Here is a 22510-nt window from a genome sequence, read left to right as displayed (position 1 = left end):
CCTTTCGAAATTATTCCTATTTTTGTGGTATAGAGTTTTTTGCTGCTCTCTCTAGCGGGTCAGATGTCCTATTATAGGCATCTCTGTATTTTAAATGAATAAAATATAGTCTATTGACTGATTTTTATTCTCGCTAGACCACTGGTGGTAAATAAAACTTCAAAAATTTTTTTTGCTGCCCTATAATTTATTAATAATGATAGAATATATATACACATATATATATATATATACACACACACACATACACTCATACATACAGGCACATGTACATTGGCATAGAGTTTTATATGGCTTGCATTTATCCTAACAATTAACTGAAGGAGATGAAACTAAATGACTGGCAGTGGTGGTGGCCGTGGGGTGAATGGTGGAGCTAAAAAAACACAAGAGGCAATCTATCAAACTGAGTTGACAAATCTCATAAACATCTAGAAAATATATAGCTTGTTTGTAATTAGGAACACACACATGTACGCATACATACAGATAATTGAACACACACATACACATACGTATGCATACATAGAATAAATACGAGTGTATGTTTATATGTATTCTTTTACTCTCAGCGGCCATGCTGGAGCACCGCCTTTAGTCGAGCAAATCGCCCCCGGGACTTATTCTTTGTAAGCCTAGTACTTATTCTATTGGTCTCTTTTTGCCGAACCACTAAGTGACGGGGACGTAAGCACACCAGCATCATTTTTCAGGCAATGCTAGGGGGACAAACACAAACACACATATATATATATATATATGCATATGTATATATAAGTAAATATATAATCATACATATGTACACATATTTATATATGTATACACATATTTATATATGTATACACATATTTATATATGTATACACATACATAAATATATACACACACATACATAAAAATATATATATGCACACCTAAAAATATATACACATATATATAAATATATACATATAGATATAATATATGCAAATACATCTTTATATATACATATATGTATATGCATATATATATATATATATCTATATATATATATATCTATATATATATATATATATTCAAACACATATATACACATACACACACGTACATATTTAGCAAGAATGAGAGCTAGAGAGAGAGAGAGAGAGAGAGAAGCGAGAGAGGCATGTGTGTGCACACAGTTGTGCATAGACAGATACAGGCACACCCACAAAAGCAGAGAAAGAATGATGTCCGCCCTATCCTGCTGTTGGCTGGCATGATACCGAAAATAAAGCAAACACAAGCTACATCCTGCATCCTTTACGAATAGGGGAATCATTTAAGAAACCCCAAAATTAATGAAAGAGGAACTCCTTCGACACGATGAGAGTCTGACAGCAATTTTGGTGGAATCTAATTCTTTGTAACGAATATGAACAGCAAAAGACAATATATATATATCATTGAACGGATTTACATGGTTGTATGTTTTTGTGTTGTTTATGTAATTTTAGGCTGATGTTTCCATCATCTTTTACTTGTGTCAGTCATTGGACGGTGGCCATCCATGCTGGATGGGTGGGTTGGTGGGGGAGGCAAACACACATATCTATAGATACATCTCTCTCTCTCTCTCATATATATATTTCTGTATCTCTTTGATTCTTTAGATGTGCTGGCTTCCTGATAATTAATCGATATTAATTAATATATGATTAATTAACATATTTTATAATAATTATATATATATATATATATATTTATATATTCTATTCTTTTATTCTTTTATTTGCTTCAGTCATTTGACTGTGGCCATGCTGGAGCACCGCCTTTAGTTGAACAAATCAATCACAGGACTTATTCTTTGTAAGCCTAGTACTTATTCTATCGGTCTCTTTTGCTGAACCACTAAGTTACGGGGACGTAAACACACACACAAATATATACATATGTATATACAATTGGGCTTTCAGTTTCCGTCTACCAAATCCAATCACAAGGCTTTGGTCAGCTTCTTAGCACACAGCCACTCCTGCTGGAAAAAGCAGCTAAATAGCATATTACCAAAGAAAAAGAAAAAAAAAAAAAATTAAAAAGCCAACATATTGGAGGATGTAGTGGGCCTAGAACTACACCCCCCCCCCCCCCCAAGAAAGAACCATCCCACCAAAAACAAGACGGGGAGGAGGTATAAGCTGAAACACAACTGATTATAAGGGCTAACATGGGGGAGGGTCTAAAACCCAACTAAGGTACTAACAAGCCAAATATAACAGACAAATTCATGGGCAACAGTTGTATAGAGATGTTGCTTTTGTTCAGTTCCTTGACCCCTCCTTGCCCCACGAGGGAGTGGGGGGATTGAGGAGGGGGAGCCAGTACCCCTCCCCATCTCAGCTAATACACTGTTTGATAACAGGGTCCTTAAGATAACCCACTTTCTACATTGTTAAGTCAGAGTCCTTTCCTTTCTCTCTATTAAGTTCTTATTGTATAGATTGCACTGTGTTGGGAGGAGGAGGAGGAGGAGGAGGAGGATGGGAGGAAAGTGGCTGAGAGGAGAGAGAGAGGGAGATTTGATGGTGGTGGAGGTGGCAGAGGTGGCCTAAACCTCTGAAGGAAAGTTACTTAAAGTAATTAAGTGTGCCACTTACAGGGGGTAAGTAAAAGAAAATAACTACTTCAGTTCTATGTTCTATTAAATTGGATCATAGAAGTCTATTTAATATAAAAGAGAGAGAGAGATAAACAGACAGACAGGGAGAAAGACAGAGGGAAAAGAGAGTGTTTCTTTCCCCACCATCCTTTCAGCATAGTGAATTACATACAAGCATACGGGCCTAGTGGTTAAGGGCGTTTGCAGTCATAATCGCAACATTGTGGTTTCAATACCCAAGGCCGGCGGTGAAATGGGTTCTTGAGGAAAACACTTTGTTTCATGCTGCTCCACCCAGTCTACTCAGCCAGTGGCAAGCAGGTCATCATCATCATCATCATCACCACCACCACCACCACCACCACCACCACCACCACCACCACCACCACCACCACCACCACCATCATCATCATCATCATCATTGTCGCCGTCGTCAAAGTGAGTTGGCAGAATCATTAGCATGCTGGGTAAAATGCTTAGTGGCATTTCGTCTGTCTTCACATTTTGAGTTCAAATTCTGCTGTGGCCAACTTTGTCTTTCGTCCTTTCAGGTTCTATAAATAAAGTACCAGTGGGGGGTTTCGATGTAATCGACTAGTCTCCTCCCCCAAAATTCCAGGCCTTGTGGCTATAGTAGAAATTATTATTATTATCAGTAGTAGTAGTAGTAGCAGTAGTAAGACGGTGAGCTGGCAGAATCGTTAGCACATCGCGCAAAATGCTTAGCGGTATTTCGTCTGTCTTTTTGTTCTGAGTTCAAATTCCGCCAAGGTCAACATTGCCTTTCATCCTTTTTAGGGGTGATAAAATAAGTACCAGTCAAGCACCAGTTGATGTAATCGACTAGTCCCCTCCCCTCATATTTCAGGCCTTATGCTTATAGTAAAAAGGATTATTATTCAGTTATATTCCTATTGAATGCAGCGCTGTATGTCTTGAATACATGGCAGTGGTTGGCGTTAGGAAGGGCATCCAGCTGTAGAAACTCTGCCAAATTAGATTGGAGCCTGGTGTTGCCATCCGGTTTCACCAGTCCTCAGTCAAATCGTCCAACCCATGCTAGCATGGAAAGCGGACGTTAAACGATGATGATGATGATGATGATGATTGTTCTGCTTTTAGGTTTTTCTATTGTATTGAGAAGAAGACTTTACCATAACATGTGTGTATGCATGTGTATGTATGCGTGTGCTTGCATATGTGAGTGTGTGTGTGTGTGCGTGTGCAATTATTTGGCTAAAATCTAGTTCAACTAAGAATAAAAAATGACAGAACAGAAAAAAAAAAAGAAAAAGGGATAGCTGCAACAATGTCGGTTCCCTCCTCCTACCCCTACCATAATTAACAGTACAACCATCAACAAACTCTGGTAGACATCATCCCCCCACTCCCAGCACCACCACCACTGCCAAAGTACTGTTTCAAGTGCTGTAAAAACCAAAATGGAAGGAAGGAAGGAGTGGTAGATGGAATGGCAACATCTGACAGCTTCTCCGATGACCAGACCAGCGCCACCACCGGCGCTTCTACTGTTACACAACTACTTACAGAACACAACAATGACCAAATACCATTAATGGTTCTACACACATACACACCAAACAGCACTTCTTTAGACAAGCACAAGGTCAGAAATTAGGAAAGTCTGCAGACCCGGCATAGACAAACCTTTCTGAGAAGCAGGCTGTATGAGATGAGGCCCATCGTCAGACTGGCCACACTAATACTGAATTAACCCCAGTGCATGACTGGTATTTATTTTTATCACTCGCAGCAAATTGAATGACAAACTTGACTCAAGTGCAGGGGTCTCAAAAGTGGGTCTCAAGGGGTCAACAAATGACTGGAAACCGCACATCTACTTATTATTATCATTTATTTATTTTCTTGTACATGCTTGAGGGTCAATGAGAGGTACTGCCTGGAATTGAATTAGGAAGCTTGGTGTTGGTAGCCTACGCACTTAACCATTATGTTATATGCCCGTAGGCAATTATAAAGTGAATTTTAGGGCTTATAAACCTAATGTTTTTTACATTAAATTGGACGTTTACTCAATACATGTGATAGAGTATAGATTTATTATTTTTTAACAAGAAGAGTATTGATAGTGACTTTGAAGTTTTGGCTAGCTAAGGCATCATTGGAATGTCAGTCCGACGATGATTGAGCTAGCCGAAACACCCGAAGTCACTGTCAAAACTATTCTCGTTGAAGAATAACGAATATATGTAGATGGATGCAGATATGTATGTTACACTTAATAATAGCTACACCTTCTCCGTTAGAATGAAATGAAATGCAAAAAAAAACAAAATGAAAAAGAAATACATAAATAACAAATAACAAATAACAAAGGAAAATGGTGGCTCATTATAATAAGAGGTCAAAAGACTGCTAAAAAGAAAAAGAAAAAAGAAAAAAAAGCAGACAACTGTAAAAGCAAAAAAAAGAAGAAACAATTTAAGATACATTTGAATAAATATAAACAAAAGAATACAAAAAATTGGATAAAATGGTTGGCATGTAATCTCCATACCCTCCCTGTATACACACACATACATGATGGCTGTGTGGTCGAGAAGTTTACTTAGCAATCACAGCTCTGGTTTAACCCAAAACTATGGCACTTTGGAGCGAAATGTCTTCCACTACTAAGCCATTGGCCATTAATTGGCAATCATAGTTTTGAGTTAATCCAAAAACTGGCACATTGAACAAGTGTTTTCTACTTATAGCCCTGGGCTGACTGATGTCTTGCCAGTGAAATCTGACTCAGGGAAACAGTATGGAAGCCCAGACACGACGGTATAGTTAAAGAATGGCTGAAACCAACTACATTCACAAGTTGAAATTTGCCTGTATTTATGGATTTACATTTACAGGCGCAGCATGGATGTGTGGTAAGAAGCTTGCTTCCAAACCACATGGTTCCAGGCTCAGTTCCACTGCGTGGCACCTTGGGCAAGTGTCTTCTACTATAGCCTTGGGCTGACCAAAGACTTGCGAGTGGATTTGGTAGATGGAAACTGAAAGAAAACTGTCGTGTGTGTGTGTGTGTGTATATATATATATATATATATATATATAACGACAGGACAAGGCCAAGGCTCTTTTATCTTTCACTTGTTCCAGTCATTGAATTGCGGCCATATTGGGGTACCACCCTGAAGGGTTTAGCCAGACAGATCTACCTCAGTGGTTATTTTTTTGAAGTCTCATACTTATTCTACCACTCTCTTTTGCCAAGCCACTAACCGCAAACTTATGGGGATGTAAACAAACCAACAATGGTTGTCAAGCAGTGGCAGTGGGGCCGACAAACACACATACATCTATGAGATGGGCTTCTTTCAGTTTTTGTCGACCAAAACCCAACTGCAAGCTTTGGTTGGCCCAGGGCTGCAGAGTAGAAGACAATTGACCAAAGTGCCAGCATACAGAGGGACTGAACTTGAAACGAAATGGTTGCAGAGCAAACTTCTTACCACACAGCCACATTCAATGAAATTTCATTTGATGCACACTACAAACTTATGGAGACGTAAACAAACCAACAACGGTTGTCAAGCAGTTGCAGGGGGATGAACACACATATGTATCTATAAAATGGGCTTCTTTCAGTTTTCGTCAACCAAATCCCAGCCACAAGCTGTGGTTGGCCCAGGACTATGGTTATAGTAGAAGACAATTGTCCAATGTGCCAGCATACAGAGGGACTGAACTTCAAACCATGTGGTTGGGAAGCAAACTTCTTAACACACAGCCACATTCAACTAAATTTCACTTGATGCATACATAATGAATGAATGAATGAATGAATGAAAGGGGGTGAGAGGTGGAGAGGGGATGGAAGTGAAGGGGGTAGGCAAGCAGGCAAGAGGAAGAGGAGAGGAAGGGGTGATGGGTGTGGTGGTAGGGTGGGATAGGAGGAAGTTGTGTTGTGTTAGTAAATCTACATTATTTTCATTATTATTTTCTATTTTTTTTTTTTGTTTTTCTTGTTATTTCACTGCAAGCACAGACCAGGTTAGAAAGATTATTAAAAAAAAATAAACGGAAACAAAAACTGCACACTAAGATTTTTCTCATTTGCAGCAAACCAATGAACAAACAAAACAAAACAAACAAAAAAAAAGAGCAAACCATGGCGTAAGGCAGGGCGGTGAAGGGGTACGATGGGGTGTGGGTGGTGGTGGCGGCAGTGGAATAAGGTGTGATGAGGGGGGGGGGGGGGCGGTGTAGCTAATAAACGTAACTGACACAATCCAGAGTAATTGTGGTGGTAGTAGTGGTGGTGGTGGTAGCAATAGTAGTAGCAAAAATCAACAATGTAAAAACAAATAAACAATTATGTAAAAAAATACATAAAAAACTCAAAACAAACAAGCGATGTTCCAAAGATATTAACTATATATTACACATACATACATACATATATATATATATAGATATATATATTATACATATATACATACACACACACACACACACGAAAATAAAAAGGATTAAAACCCGGGTGTTATATTGATATTAATGCTTGTAAAATATATTTCCCATGTTGTATTGAAACAAGTGTAACAAAATAATACCATAAATTTCAGTCTTTGATTTTATATATATGTATGTGTATATATATATATATACATATATACACATACATACACACACGTTGTCTTTTCAAAATGGGGAAAAGTGATTGCGGTGGAAAAATTAAAATATACAAATTGAGGTTTTTTTTTTGTTTTTTTTGTCACTTCTTATTTTCTAAACATTCGTTAACGTTGAAACTCCTTCCCACCGAAAGACATAATCTATAGCTAATTAATGATAACGAAAGAAAAACAAAAAAAGTTTCATTCAAGAAAAATAAGTAGATAAAAATAAAACGACAAACAACGAATGTAAATGTACTCCTACATGACATGAGAGGAAGTATTAGAATATTGATTCTTAATAAAGAGTAAGGGGAATAATAATAATAATAATAATAATCCTTTCTACTATCGGCACAAGGCCTGAAATTTGGGGAAAGGAGGCCAGTAGACAACTGGTACTTAATTTATCAACCCTGAAAGGAAGCAAAGCAAAGTCAACCTTGGCAGAATTTGAACTCAAAACGTAGCAGCAGACGAAATATCGGTAAGCATTTCGCCTGGCGTGCTGATTCTGCCAGCTTGCAGCCTTAATACTACTACTACTACTAATAATAATAATAAAAACTTTCTAAGTTTGGCACAAGGCCAGCAGATTTAGAGTGGGGGGGTAAGTCGATTACATAATATTGCTATATTATTGATTGATCTGACATCCCATGTCCAACCAGATATGCTAATTTGAGGTTTTTCTCAGGGAAATCTGAAGTGATAATCAAACAAGTAAAGTGATTAACAAGAGGCCCATATTGGTCCCACATACCCCCTGACAATGAATGGAGAAAGGGAATATTCTTTACAAATAAAATAAAATTACAACCAAAAAAAAAAAAAAAAAAAAAAAAAAAATTAACATAAATTAATTAGAACAGCCTATTTAATTAATAATCAATAATGGACCCTCTCCTCATAGCCAACAACGGAACAACACCAAATTTATATTTTTATTTCTTTTTCTTTTTTTTTTTCTTTTTACTCACCGCACATATATGGACTTTGTCCCGACTGAGAAAATGGTCCCGAACCGGATCCTAAGTAACCACCGCTCGTTAAGTAGCTGGGGTTTGGCATCTGACTATTGGTGGTCTTCAATTTCACTGCTGAATCAAGAAAAACAAATCTCACCCAATCTTCCCAGAACCAAAACATGGAAATGATGAACATTCACCAGCATTTTATATATGTGGGTATATGCATATATATATATATATATATATATATATATATATATATATATATATATATATATCTTTATATATATATATATATCTATATATATATATATATATATCTATATATCTATATATATATATCTATATATCTATATATATATATCTATATATATATATATATATCTATCTATATATATATATATCTATATATATATATATATATCTATATATATCTATATATATATATCTATATATCTATATCTATATCTATATATACATCTATATATATATATACATCTATATATATATCTATATATCTATATCTATATATATATATACATCTATATATATATCTATATATCTATATCTATATATATATATATATACATATATATATATATATATATATATATATATATATACACAGATATATATATATCTATATATATCTATATATATATATATATATATACAGATATACACATATATATATATATGTGCATATATATGTCTATATATAAATATAGAAACAGATACATGTACATATATAGACATTGTGTATATACATACAAATGTATCTACACATGCATACACACGCACATATATACATAAGTTATTTTTTAATTAAATAGAAACAAACAAACAAACAAAGAAAAAAACTATTAGAATTTGTCACTTAACAGAAGTGAATCAAAAGTGAGATTATTATAATTAAGAAGAAAAAAAATGTAAATGAACTTATGAATTAAAAAAAAAACACAAACAAAAAAAAGTGTTAATTAATTAACTATTTAATTAATCACACCAGTCAACAAAATGTTGAGTGAAAGAGGGTGGAAAGGTAATTCGGGTGGAGTTAGTTTTTGGCCCTTATTAACAAGATAATTTTTTTAAATTAATTAAAAAAAAAAAAATCTAATAATTTTTTTGTGAATATTATTGAGTTGAATGTGTTTAGAAATTGGAAAATGTTTTAACATTTTCAAGTGAAAAGTAGTCAGATGTCTTAGTTTTTGACTAGAAATTGTAGTTCTAACTATGATCTATCTATCTATCTATCTACTCATGATCAATATCATATATAAATTTGACTGCAAATGTTAGAGTTATAAACTTCATGACTTCAACTGTTTTACTGGTTATAAAAGTACAACCAGTATCTACTGGCTCACCTTACATTTACAAGGAGCAACTGCAATGCACTCCATCACACAGGTCAGAGGAAACTAACCTGGCAAGCCGTTCTAGGGTCACACTTTGGCATGTGAAGAATGGATGGACACTCTTACAAGGCAGAAACACTATGTATAAAAGAATCTCTCTCTCATTATAAGTATATTTTATTTATCTATTTATCTATCCATTTGTGTATGTTTATATATATATTTGTGCTCCTGAACCAGCTGTTATGTGTCCCACCCGTGAGGGTTCGATACTATGTGTTGAAACAATTGTTGTGGTTAATAAAAATTCTCGTATATTCCATCTTCAGTTTTTCCTTTACCATACATACATATATATATGTATATATATATATATATATATATATATATATATACGCACATATCAAGAAAAAAAAAAGGAAAGGGGTGGTCAGGATTTAGATAAAAACTATTTATTTAGCGTTTTCAACCCTTTGAGGGGATATATATATAAAATCTGTACACCACTTCAAACAATTTATATATATATAAGGTTCTTAGAAAAGGCTTGTTTGTTCCATGTAACTCTTAACATCCTGTATAACATGAATCCACCCAATACTGCATGCATCTCTCAATCCTAAAACCACCCGAAGTAAAAATACTCTTGTTTATATTTGTTTCAAAGGAAGTTATTAACTTTCTTAATCTCAGGAAGAAAGCTTTAATCCTTTTTCTTTTATCGTTTATTTATATTTTTCAACATTCGTTATCAAAATCAACAAATGCGTTACCGAGTTTGTAATTTATTTGAAGAGGTCTTTTTTTTTTAATTATTTTTTAAATTAAAAACTTTCATGTATAATATAGCTGGGTATGTTGTGTCTGAAGAGAGTAACTCTGCTTACCTATAAATTTCATAATGAAAAAGAGCCAAAAAGATCAGGGAAAAAACATTAATTTAATTTGCTTCTTATATTTGGATGTTCGTTGTCTGTTATTAATTGCATTTAATTTATTACTAACATTTCTTTCGTTCATCTTTGAATATATCTGGGTTTTTTTTTTTCGGTTATTATTAAATAAAAAATTAGCAATCGCATGTGCATAATATTATTTTTAGCACAAATGACTATTTATAATACAAACAGAAATAAATGCTTTTCTGACAAAAAGACCAATTTTCACAATAACCTAACCACAAGTAAATACACTATAAGCATTTCAATAAACAAACCCATTTCTAAGTATTTTCTACTTAATAATTACAAGACTGAGCAACTGGCTTCAAGCATTTTTAAAAGGATGTTAGGAGTTGAATTTAACGAGACATTTTAGAATCCTTTAGCATATTTAAACCAGTCACATCAAGCTTGAATATTTTACCTGTTGTATGTTCATACTGGCAAGGCCCAGCCTATTGCACCTAACCTACAATGTCAGTCTAAAAATACAGTCACATCACTGAAATCTCAAAGTTATGAGATAATACATGATTAATTCAAAACAACGTGACTAAATAAGGATTATATTTGAAAGAGTAAAGTGAATGCTAAAAGAATTAAGAGGTTCAAACATTTTGTAAAAGCCTATTCCATTAAAGTTCATGTTCTAAACTCTACATTCTATGTATTGAGTACTATCTACCGATTGTGACTAACCCTGTAAAAGAACCCTTCGCTCATATGTGTAGGTATGCATGTGTGTGTATATATATATTATATGTATGTATGTATGTGTGGATATAAATAAGAGGCCATTTTATTTTTGTTTATTACATTTCCAATGTATATATATATATAATATAACCATGCTGGGAGGTGGTGAGGTCAAACCATGCTGTTGATTATGATATTGGAAACTGAATACTAAAGCAATTTGCAGTCATTAAAAAAGAAACTAAAAATACAGAAAAGAAAAAAAAACAATGAACAAACAAACTAAAAAGAACATGACTATAGTAGTAGCAACAGTGGGTGATGATGGTCATGATAGGAAAGGACTGCAATTCTTAGAGGTGATCATCCAACCTTTAAACTGACCTATAGCTCAAACATGGTCAAATGGTTCACAAGTTTGCTTTACGATAAATCACAAAGGGACTTGTTCTTATCTCTGTGCAGCTTCACAAACAGACACACCATTTTTGAAGGTATATAAAGATGCACTTTTTTCCCTGAAGAAAAAAAAAAGACCCCCAAAATTACCTATATGTGAAGTTGTGTTTTCCATATGCTTTAATGCATGTAAAACATTTTTTTTCCTTGAACATGCGTTTCTGAAATTTAGGGTATGACTTTTATACCACCAAATACAGTACCTTCAACCATTACCTTGAGTTGACACAAGTCTTGCAAGTAAAATTAAGAGAATGTGATTACAACGTCCAACTCTTATTGCACATAATGTCACTCTGATTCTACCCACGGATTACATTAAGGGTACAGTTGCATGGAAGTTTATGTCAAGTTCCAGCAAAAAAGATTTGCTACATGGTAATAGTATAAACCATATTATGTGCGGTGTCACATAAAAGCACCTGTGCAGTGCCACATAAAAGTGTCTGTGCAGTGTGCCATGTAAAAGCATCCAGTGTACTCCATAAAGTGGTTGGTGTAATAAGAAGCTTACTTCCTAACCACATGGTTCTGGGTTCAGTCCCACTGTGTGGCACTTTGGGCAAGTGTCTTCTTACTAAAGCCTCAGGTCGAGCAAAGCCTTGTGAGTGGATTTGGTAGCCCATTGTATATATATCTGTTTCGTGTCCTGCAAATATCACTTGACAACTGATGCTGGTGTGTTTTATGTCCCCATAACTTAGCAGTTCAGCAAAAGAGTCTGATAGAATAAATACCAGGCTTACAAAGAATAAGTCCTGGGGTTGATTTCTTTGAGGCGGTGCTCCAGCATGGTCACAGTCAAATGACTGAAACAAGTAAAAGAATAAAATAGTTTAGGGCTGAGTGAAACTGGAGCAACATGAAACAAAAGTGTTTTGCTCAAGAGCACCACAATGCGCCGCCGGTCTGGGAATCGAGACCATAATTTTGTGACCGTGAGGGCAACTTATTTCTTTCTCTGCCGCTACTACTGTAAGTCATGAACTAAACAATGATTAGTGGACTAGCAAAAAAAAACAAAAAACAAAACAATCCATGTGGTTAAATCTCTAGTAACAGCACAAAATTAACATACAACCCAAGCATGGTTGGTAGTTGCAAACAAAGAAAAAAAAAAGGGGTGGGTGGGGAATGGGCAAAGACATAAATAATTGAAACAAAAAACAAAAAAAGATACTCAAAGACAGGTAGCATTATAATAATAATGAAATTTAGAATAATTTTGATTTCTAACAATCTGAAAAAACGGTTGTAAACTTGGAGGGATACAGTTGATTAGATGAACCCCAGTGCATAACTGGTACTTGAATATTTTATTTTATTAAGTCTGGAAGGAAGAAAGGCTGAACTCAGAGCAGAAAGATGCGCAATTAAAAACCCTGCGAGTTGTTTGTTTTCTGTGAATTTACCAATTCCACTAATCAACTGCAACGGATATCAAATTATGAAGTATCTACATAATTATAAAGATGAAAAAAAAAAAAAAATTTTTTTGAATTAATTAATTTCTTTTTTTTAAGATTTGTTATAAAAATCTTTATCATCTAAACAAAAGGAAAAAAACAAAAAGGAATTTCTATTAATAATTTAATTAAACCAGTGTTTCTGTTATCCTTCACCTTTCTTTTGAAATACCAATGATAATATACCACACCTCACTTGGCATGTATTTTTAAATGTATGTTTATTTTTAAAAAAATCTTTTTTACAAACAAAATTCACATCATTTTGTAAAAAGATTTTCCAAGCATTTCTATAATTATTATCATTGTTATCATGATTATTAACATTATAGGTTAGTTGATGTGAACTTGGAAATCCTGCTAGCAAACTTTAATGCCATGTTGAAGGGTGGCATCATAGGTTAGGTAATTGAGAACCCCACCCCCACCCCAAACAAACACTGGTTTAACAAATTATTCTTTAACACCCTTTCGTTTTAATATCAAATAAAATCAAACATAAGTCAATTAAGTCTGCTTTTCAATGCTGGGATTTAACAATGGGTTGGTTAGGTTTGCAATTTTATAAATGAATGGAAAAATAAAAAGTTGTCATGTCTTTTACAGTATCTTTGCTACATCTACACATCTCAAAAGGGTCACACACACACAAAAAAAAGACCTCCAACCCCACCCACCCATATATATATATATATATATATATATATATATATATATATATATATATACACATATATATAGTGTTATGTTATATGCCATTACTTACTATCTGATACTTGATATGGAGACTGTAACATCTGATATGGACTGGGGCCTGGCTGGGGGTAATAGCTTGGGTTCTGGAAACCAAGCTGGCTGGAGTAGGTTTGCATGTTGTTGGCTTGTGATGCCGGTGCAGACAAGATATGGGAGTAAGAATTACTGTAAAAAAAAAAAATTTAAAAAAAAAAGAGTTTTGAAAAGTAAACATAAAAAAGAATATTAAAAAAGTTGTGAAAAATTGTGTAAAATATAAACAGAAAAATAATATTCTTTTGTTGCAAAATTCCATTTTATAAGTTGAATTTTTCAGACCAAAATTTACAACCACAGGAAATAGGTTGACTTATATTTACCAAGATGACTTATATATATACGTGTATATATATATATATATATATATATATATATATATATATATATATATATACATACATATATATATATGTGTGTGTGTGTGTGTCTTACCTGTTGAAATAATTTGGTGGATAATTTGAATTCTGATATTCTGTGGCACTTTTACTAGGATCACCTGAAATAGAAAAATAAAATAAATAAATGATAAAAAATTAGTAGCTGACCTCCTTCCAAAAAAAAAAAAAAAAAAAAAAAAGACCAAAGTGTCTCTCAAGAGAATGTTGCTTACATACATTTAGGATAACTGAAGTGCTGCTACATGGGCAAACATCAAAGACTCTGAATCCAGTTGAATGAAGGTTGGCCAATTATTTGTCAACCCTTTTACTGTAAAAACTAATCAGAGACATCCCACTCAAAATTTCATTACTCTTAACTGCAGAAAACAGTTTTATGTATCAATCTATCTTTTGTTGGGGGGAATGTCATGTCTGGAACTATTTCTTACTCAGATATGTCATGTTTATTTGAGGCAACATCGCCTGCAGAAAATAACCAATTTTATCTGTTTGGCAGATATTTAACATCATTACTAAAAGAATAACCATGAAATTTGATTTCACAGTGAAAGGGTTGAGGGACCTTGTCAAACTTATGATCAAAGACATTCCAACCATGACTGTCCTACTTTTTTTTCCAGACATACTGAATTCAGGACCAGATTATCCAATGTCCCTTACTTTTGTTTTAACCCCTTCACTCCAGAAATCAGATATATCCACACAAACTTTCATTACCCCCAACTGCAGAATGAATGTGTATATATATATATATATATATATATATATATATACATATACACACCAATTTATCTTTTGTTGAGGAATGTCATGTTTGAAACTACTTTCTCTTATGTCAAGATATGCCGAGTTTATTGAAGCAAAGTGACTAGCAGAAAATACCAATTTCTATTTGTTTTGGTAGATGTTTAACATCATTTCAGGAATAACCATGAAATTTAATTTCACAGTTAAAAGGTGAAAGACTCTCTAACCCACAGACATGCTGTCTCCACTCAGTGACTATTCAATTACCACTGCTACACCAGTTTCTGCTTTGCTGAGCTAATTAGCTATATACTACTACTACTACTACTACTACTACTACTACTACCACTACCACTACCACCACCACCACCACCACCACTACTAATTAGTAGTGGAAACACATAGCTTAGTGGTTAGGGCTCTGGACTCATGTTCGTAGGATTGTAGTTTCAATTCCTGAAATGGGCAATAGTGGAGGCATATGGCCTAGTGGTTAGGGTGTGGGACTAATGATTATAAGATTGTACTTTCAATTCCTGGACTGGGCAATAGTGGAGACACACGGCCTAGTGGTTACGGTGTGGGACTCATGATTATAAGATTGTGGTTTCAATTCCTGGACTGGGCGATGTGTTGTGTTCTTGAGCAAAGCACTTCATTTCACGATACTCCAGTCCACTTAGCTGGCAAAAATGAGTCATCTCGTCCAGCTGGGAAATTTATATATGCCCTTGAATTGGTATAACTCAAGTAAATAACTGTATCTTTTACCTTACCTACTAATTAGTAAAGATCCACTCAGCAACACACATAAACCCCCTCTCACTTCCCATTTGGCAAATTCCCACCAGACCCTGCACTAAGCAACTTGGTCCAATCCTTCTTCACCAGAATATCAACACTAACATCCCACTGTCCAAACGTTTCTTGCAGATATCAAAAGATGTTTAACTTCCCCCAAACTTAACCAATTGTTTCGTGAAATAAACATTACTGCGGCAACTGTGTGGTAAGTAGCTTGCTTACCAACCACATGGTTCCGGGTTCAGTCCCAATGTGTGACACTTTGGGCAAATGTCTCCTACTATAGCCTCGGGCTGACCAAAGCCTTGTGAGTGGATTTGGTAGACAAAACTGAAAGAAGCCCGTCGTGTATATATATAATGTGTGAGTTTGTGTGTCTGTGTTTGTCCCCCCAATATCACTTGACAACTGATGCTGGTGTGTTTACGTCCCTGTAACTTAGCGGTTCGGCAAAAGAGACCGATATAGTAAGTACTAGGCTTACAAAGAATAAGTCCTAGGGTCAATTTGCTCGACTAAAGGTGGTACTCCAGTATGGCCACAGTCAAATGACTGAAACAAGTAAAAGAGTAAAGAGTAACAGATAAATACATCCTTTTCTATAAGGATGTGGTTCATGAAGGGAGGGATCTGGCTGCTATTTCTAGTAAAATGAAATGACCATACAGAGACCTCCTAGTTGTCTTGAAACAATTGCTGTCGGTAGCACCAGTTAAGATTTCAAAGCCAGTCTGCAAGAATTACTGTAGACAAACATAAAAGATGAGTGATAACAGATATATACATCCTTTCCTATAAGGATGTGGTTCATGAAGGCAGGGATCTGGCTGCTATCTTTAGTAAACTGAAACGACCATACAGAGATCTCCTAGTTATCTTGAAGCAGTTGCTGTCGGTGGCACCAGTTAAGATTTCAAAGCCAGTCTGCAAGAATTACTGTAGACAAACATAAAAGATGAATGATAACAGATATATACATCCTTTTCTATAAGGATGTGGTTCATGAAGGCAGGGATCTGGCTGCTATCTTTAGTAAAATGAAATGACCATACAGAGACCTCCTAGTTGTCTTGAAGCAGTTGCTGTCGGTGGCACCAGTTAAGATTTCAAAGCCAGTCTGCAAGAATTAGAGTAGACAGGCTGTTGCCTCACTCGCAGCATTTTCCCTTTGGTTGTAAAACAAGACAAAAACCAAACCCCTTCTCTCCCCCTGCCCCCCCCCCGAAAGAGCACAAGAAAATATCTGCAAGTTGCTCCACAACACCAACATGCTACTTCTTAAGAAAACAAACTCATTTTACAGCCGGTAGCCACACAGTCAACTGCAGCTTGCACACCCAAAATCAAGGAGTTCAATTCGAAATGCCATTCCCTTACTTTGCCCTCATTGGTGGGACACAACATTTCGTATTTGTTTTCTTGCTTGACTAGAAACTTTAATTAAGAGTTCCCCCCCCCCCCCCGCTTTTTTTTTCTTTTTAAGTGGGGTGGGGTTAGGGGTGAGGGTTGATTTCCTTTTCTTATTACTTGCTTACTTTGTTTTGTTTTTTTAAAAATATTTTTATTGCACTGCGTTCCGTTTAAGATGTAAATAAAAAAACCCCCAAAAAAACAAAACAAAACCAAAAAAACTAGCTTGTTGGAATGTTTTTTAGCTCAGTCTTTGTTATTTTAGTGGCTATTGTTGTTGCTGTTGCTGTTGTTGTTGTTGTTGTTGTTGCTGCTGATGTTTTGGCTTTTGAAAACAACATATTTGTTCTTCACGGAACAGAAGGAAAACACGTACAAAAAGAAACCCCCCCCACCAAAAAATAAATAACAAAATCAGGAAAGTATCAAGATGAAATGTTAAAGTGCATGCCTGCACATGTGGACGTAAATGCACCAAGTTCTTTTTGTTTTTTTTTTCTTCCCTTCCCAAAATAGAAATTGCTATCGCTTCTTGATCACCATGCGAAAGCTTCTAAACCACAATTTTCATCTATTTTCACTCCACAACACAAAGAATAAAGATACTAAGAGTTATTATTTCACCATCAGTTTTTTTTTTTAAAAAGATGTCATTATTATTATTATTATTATTATTATTATTATTTTGACCAGGCTCCCATAGCTTTTATGGGTCTTTCCACGTGTAACCTTTCAAAATGCCTCCCCCTATTGGGAGTCTTATTTGTTATATTTTTTCGCTGTTATTAATGTTTACACGAACGTTTTCTTTTCGGACAAAACCCTTTGTACTTTTCGTCCTGTCTTTGTCCTTACAAGTCTTTGATTTATATTAAGCCCTTGTGGCCAATAAAACAAGGATTATTATTATTATTATTATTATTATTATTATTATTATTATTATTATTATTATTAAGGCAGTAATCTGGCAGAGTCGTTAGCACGCCGGGCAAAATGCTTAGTGGCATTTCATCCATCCATCTTTAAGTTCTGAGTTCAAATTCTGCCAAGGTCAACTTTGCCTTTCATCCTTTTAGGGTCGATAAATCAAGTACCAGTGAAACACTGGGGTGAATGTAATTGACTAGTCCCACTACCCCAAAATTTCAGGCATTGTGCCTTTAGTAGAAAGAATTATTATTATTATAATTATTATTATTATAATTATTATTATTATTATTATTATTATTATTATTATTATTATTATTATTATTATTATTATTATTATTATTATTATTTAGGCAGCAAGCTGGCAGAATCATTAGCATGCCGGACAAAATGCTGCAAATGATGGGAGTTCAAATTCTGCCGAGGGTTGTCTTTGCCCTCCATTCTTTCAGGGTCAATTAAATACGTGCCAGTCGAGCACTGGGGTTAATGTAATGAATTTTCTCCTTTCTCTGAAATTGCTGGTCTTGTGCTAAAATTTGAAATTATTATTATTATTATTAGGCATGAGCTAACAGAATCATTAACAGACTGGGTAAAATGCTTCATAGCATCAGTATTTATGTTCTGAGTTCAAATTCTGCTGAGGCTGACATTGTCTTTCATTGTTTCGGGGCTGATAAAATCAGACCAATTAAATACTGCAGTCAATGTGATTGACTCAACCCTTCCCCCTAACTTGCAGGGTTGTTTAAAATCACACTGATTAACTTCTACCTTTCATCTTTTTAGGGATAGGAGTAGTTAAAATAAGGCAGCAGTCAAGAATTAGGGGTTAATGGTACCAACTCAGCTCTGCCCCACAAAAGTGCTGGCCTTATGCCTAAATCGACATTTAGGACATAACACAAACAGAAGGTGGAATGGTCCTGTCTGCAATGTTTTAGGGTTTGACTGACCTAGGGTCAAGATAACAATAACAAAAAGTGAAAGTCAACAGAATGAATAAGGAACAAAATGACAAGGTACTTACCTGAGAAGTTTTCCAGATTGTCCCCAGAAGCAGTGGTTGCTGGGTAGGGAGAATCTGATGGCCCGGGATCTGTGTTAGGTTCTGTCTTAACTGTTATAAGAAAACAATAAAACAGAGAGATTAATCAGAGCAGGGTTTATCAAGCAAAGCTATTTCTACACGGCCTAACAGTAACCTTAAGATCATAGAAGGAATAACTGGTACCCTGTTGGTTATGGTGCCAAGTATCCCAGTTGATCTGATCAACAGAGCAGCCAGCTTGTGAAATTAAGGTGCAAGTGGCTGAGTGCTCCACAGGCGTGTACCCTTAATGTAGTTTCAACATGAGACTGAACGTGACAGGGCTTTGAATTACAGGTACAACTAATTTTTGCTAGCCAAGTGGACTGGAGCAACGTGAAAAACGAAGTACCTTGCTCAAAGATGCAACATGCCACTAGGAATCAAGCTTAGTTGTTCGGCAGATTGAAAACTGATAGAATAAGTGAGTACCGGACACACAGAAAAAAGTACTGGGTTTGATATGCTTGATGAAACACTCCAAGGCAGTGAAGGATGGCCGCAGTCTAATGACTAAGATGAGTAAAAGTCATAAAATAAATATGTATCAGGAACAACAAAAATAAAAAAAAGGCGTAGGAGTGGCTGTGTGGTAAGTAGCTTGCTTACCAACCACATGGTTCCGGGTTCAGTCCCACTGCGTGGCACCTTGGGCAAATGACTTCTACTATAGACTCGGGCTGACTAAAGCCTTGTGAGTGGATTTGGTAGATGGAAACTGAAAGAAGCCCATCGTATATATGTATGTATGCATATATATATGTGTTTGTGTGTCTGTGCCTGTCCCCCCCAACATCACTTGACAACCGGTGCTGGTGTGCTTACGTCCCCATAACTTAGCGGTTCAGCAAAAGAAACCGATAGAATAAGTACTAGGCTTCCAAAGAATAAATCCTAAAGGCGGTGCTCCAGCATGGCCGCAGTCAAATGACTGAAACAAGTAAAAGAGTAAAGAGTAAAAGAGAGAAAGAAAAAATAATTAATTGCCTTCAACAATATTAATTATGGTCTTTCCTCTGTCCACCCTTCTCACGTCTATTCTTTCTTATTCTTTAAGCAGACTTCCTCCACCGTCCCTCAACCCAACACTTCAAAGACAATTATGGTTTTCCCCCCCTTCTATTCTTTATCTTTGTTTATTTTAAAAGTTTTGAATTTTTGTTTACTTTTCTTTTTCTTTTTGCATAACTAGGGCAACATTCCTGGAATATTTAGGGAGTAGAGCAACAACAATTTAGGTGACAACTAAAATTTAAGGCCTTTTACACAGGATAACAATAGTAGCAGCAACTGGGTGAAAGAAATTTATATATATAATATATATATGTATATATATATTCTTTTATTTGTTTCATTCATTTGACTGCGGCCATGCTGGAGCACCACCTTTAGTCAAACAAATCGCCCCCAGGACTTATTCTTTGTAAGCCTAGTGACTTATTCTATTGGTCTCTTTTTGCCGAACTGCTAAGTTAGTGATGTAAACACACCAACATTGGTTGTCAAGCAATGGTGATGGGGGACAAACAGAGACACAAATAACAAATACATACATATATATATATATATATGACGGGCTTCTTTCAGTTTCTGTCTAACAAATCCACTCACGGCTATAGCAGAAGACACTTGCCCAAGATGCCATGCAGTGGGACTGAACCTGGAACCATGTGGTTGGTAAGCAAGCTACTTATCACACAGCCACTCCTATATATATATATATATATATATATATATATATATATATATCAGGATTCTTTCAGTTTCTTTCTGCCCACCAAATTCACTCACAAAGCTTTGATCAGCCAAAGCTATAGTAGAAGACACTTGCCCAAGGTGCCACACAGTAGGACTGTATATCTCTTATCAATTATCAAGTCCATTTATCCACCAATGTAGTGCTGAGCACTCCTTATAAACATGGGGTGACTAAAAAAGAACAAGGAGCTTCACAGAAGTTGGGAACTTACTTGCTGTTGGAGTTGGCACTCCAGACATCACCCAAGGGTCAGTACTGCCACCAAACGTTGTTGAATCTCCAGCTGATGATGAGAGGGCACCAAGAACACCTAGAAACGGTGAAGAAAAAATTAAAAAATAAATAAATAAAGGCCAGATTAAAATATAGAGAGCTCCAAGAGTAGACTTATATTTATCGCATAAGCACTTTAAATTTCTTTCAAAATATTTTATTACATTTAAATTTCTATCTTACAATTAACTAAATTAGCATAGAATAATGGTTTCATATTTTTTTATGATTAAGATCTTAACTGTCAATATATGAATGCGAAAGAGATAGTTGAATAACTGTAAACCTAGTTTGGGCCACCCTGTATATCTATCTATCTATCTATCTATCTATCTATATGCACACACACACATATGTAAACAGTCCCACTGAATGGCACACTGACTATAACCCATGGCTGACAAAAGGCTTGAATGGATTTGGTAGACAGAAATTGAGAGAAGCCCATCTGTGTGTGTGAGTGTGTCCTTGCATGATATATGGGTTTGGGGTCAGTCCCACTTTGTGGCATTTTAGGGAGGCGTTCTCTACTATAACAAACAGCCAACCAATGCATTATGAGTGAATTTGATAGACAGAAACTGTACTGAAGCCCATCATGTGTATGTGTGTTCGATATATATATATATATATATATATATATATATATATATATATATATATATATATATATACGAGCCTGGTGCAGCCGCTGGCTTTCCAGACCTCAGTCAAACCGTCCAGCCCATGCCAGCAGGAAAACAGACATTTAACGATGATGATGATGATGATGATAAATATTCAGCAGAAGTAACAGAGAGACTCAAGGTCCAAGAATTTCGTGTGTTGGAACTCATCAACATGCCAATGCACGAGACTCTTCAAGAATATTCAAGAATTTGGAACGATTTATAGAAAAATAAACATTGTGAAAACAGGTATTTGAAACATTGGAAGATTTTAGTTTAAATATGAACACTTTTAAAACAGAGTTGGTATCATAGAAAGAGAGATACTAGTGGTTATCAGTTGGGTTGATAACAGAACCAGAAGTGGTGGTCTTGGAAGGATGTGAGAACCAAGAGTTGTGTGTGGGGGGTAAGTGAATAATTTTCAATAGTTATGGGGTTTTGGGGAAAACTTTAAACAAAAGA

General features: G+C 35.3%; 1 protein-coding gene across 1 annotated transcript in view; it reads right to left on the bottom strand.

Annotated features, from left to right (window-relative positions):
- The window catches only part of LOC106883803 (uncharacterized), a gene marked incomplete at both ends in the record, with an annotated part of 141385 nt that overhangs the window by 31801 nt on the left and 87074 nt on the right, over positions 1 to 22510 (bottom strand). The window contains 5 exons of the mRNA XM_089340735.1: positions 8252 to 8371; positions 13935 to 14089; positions 14396 to 14459; positions 19286 to 19375; positions 21316 to 21414. Coding sequence (XP_089196861.1) covers positions 8252 to 8371; positions 13935 to 14089; positions 14396 to 14459; positions 19286 to 19375; positions 21316 to 21414 — 528 coding nt within the window. The remainder of the gene's footprint in view (positions 1 to 8251; positions 8372 to 13934; positions 14090 to 14395; positions 14460 to 19285; positions 19376 to 21315; positions 21415 to 22510) is intronic.

This window comes from Octopus bimaculoides, chromosome 23 (assembly GCF_046866305.1).
Source record: "Octopus bimaculoides isolate indiv1 chromosome 23, ASM4686630v1, whole genome shotgun sequence".
NCBI classification, from domain to species: Eukaryota; Metazoa; Mollusca; class Cephalopoda; order Octopoda; family Octopodidae; genus Octopus; species Octopus bimaculoides.
This window is presented reverse-complemented; position numbering and strand designations above follow the sequence as displayed.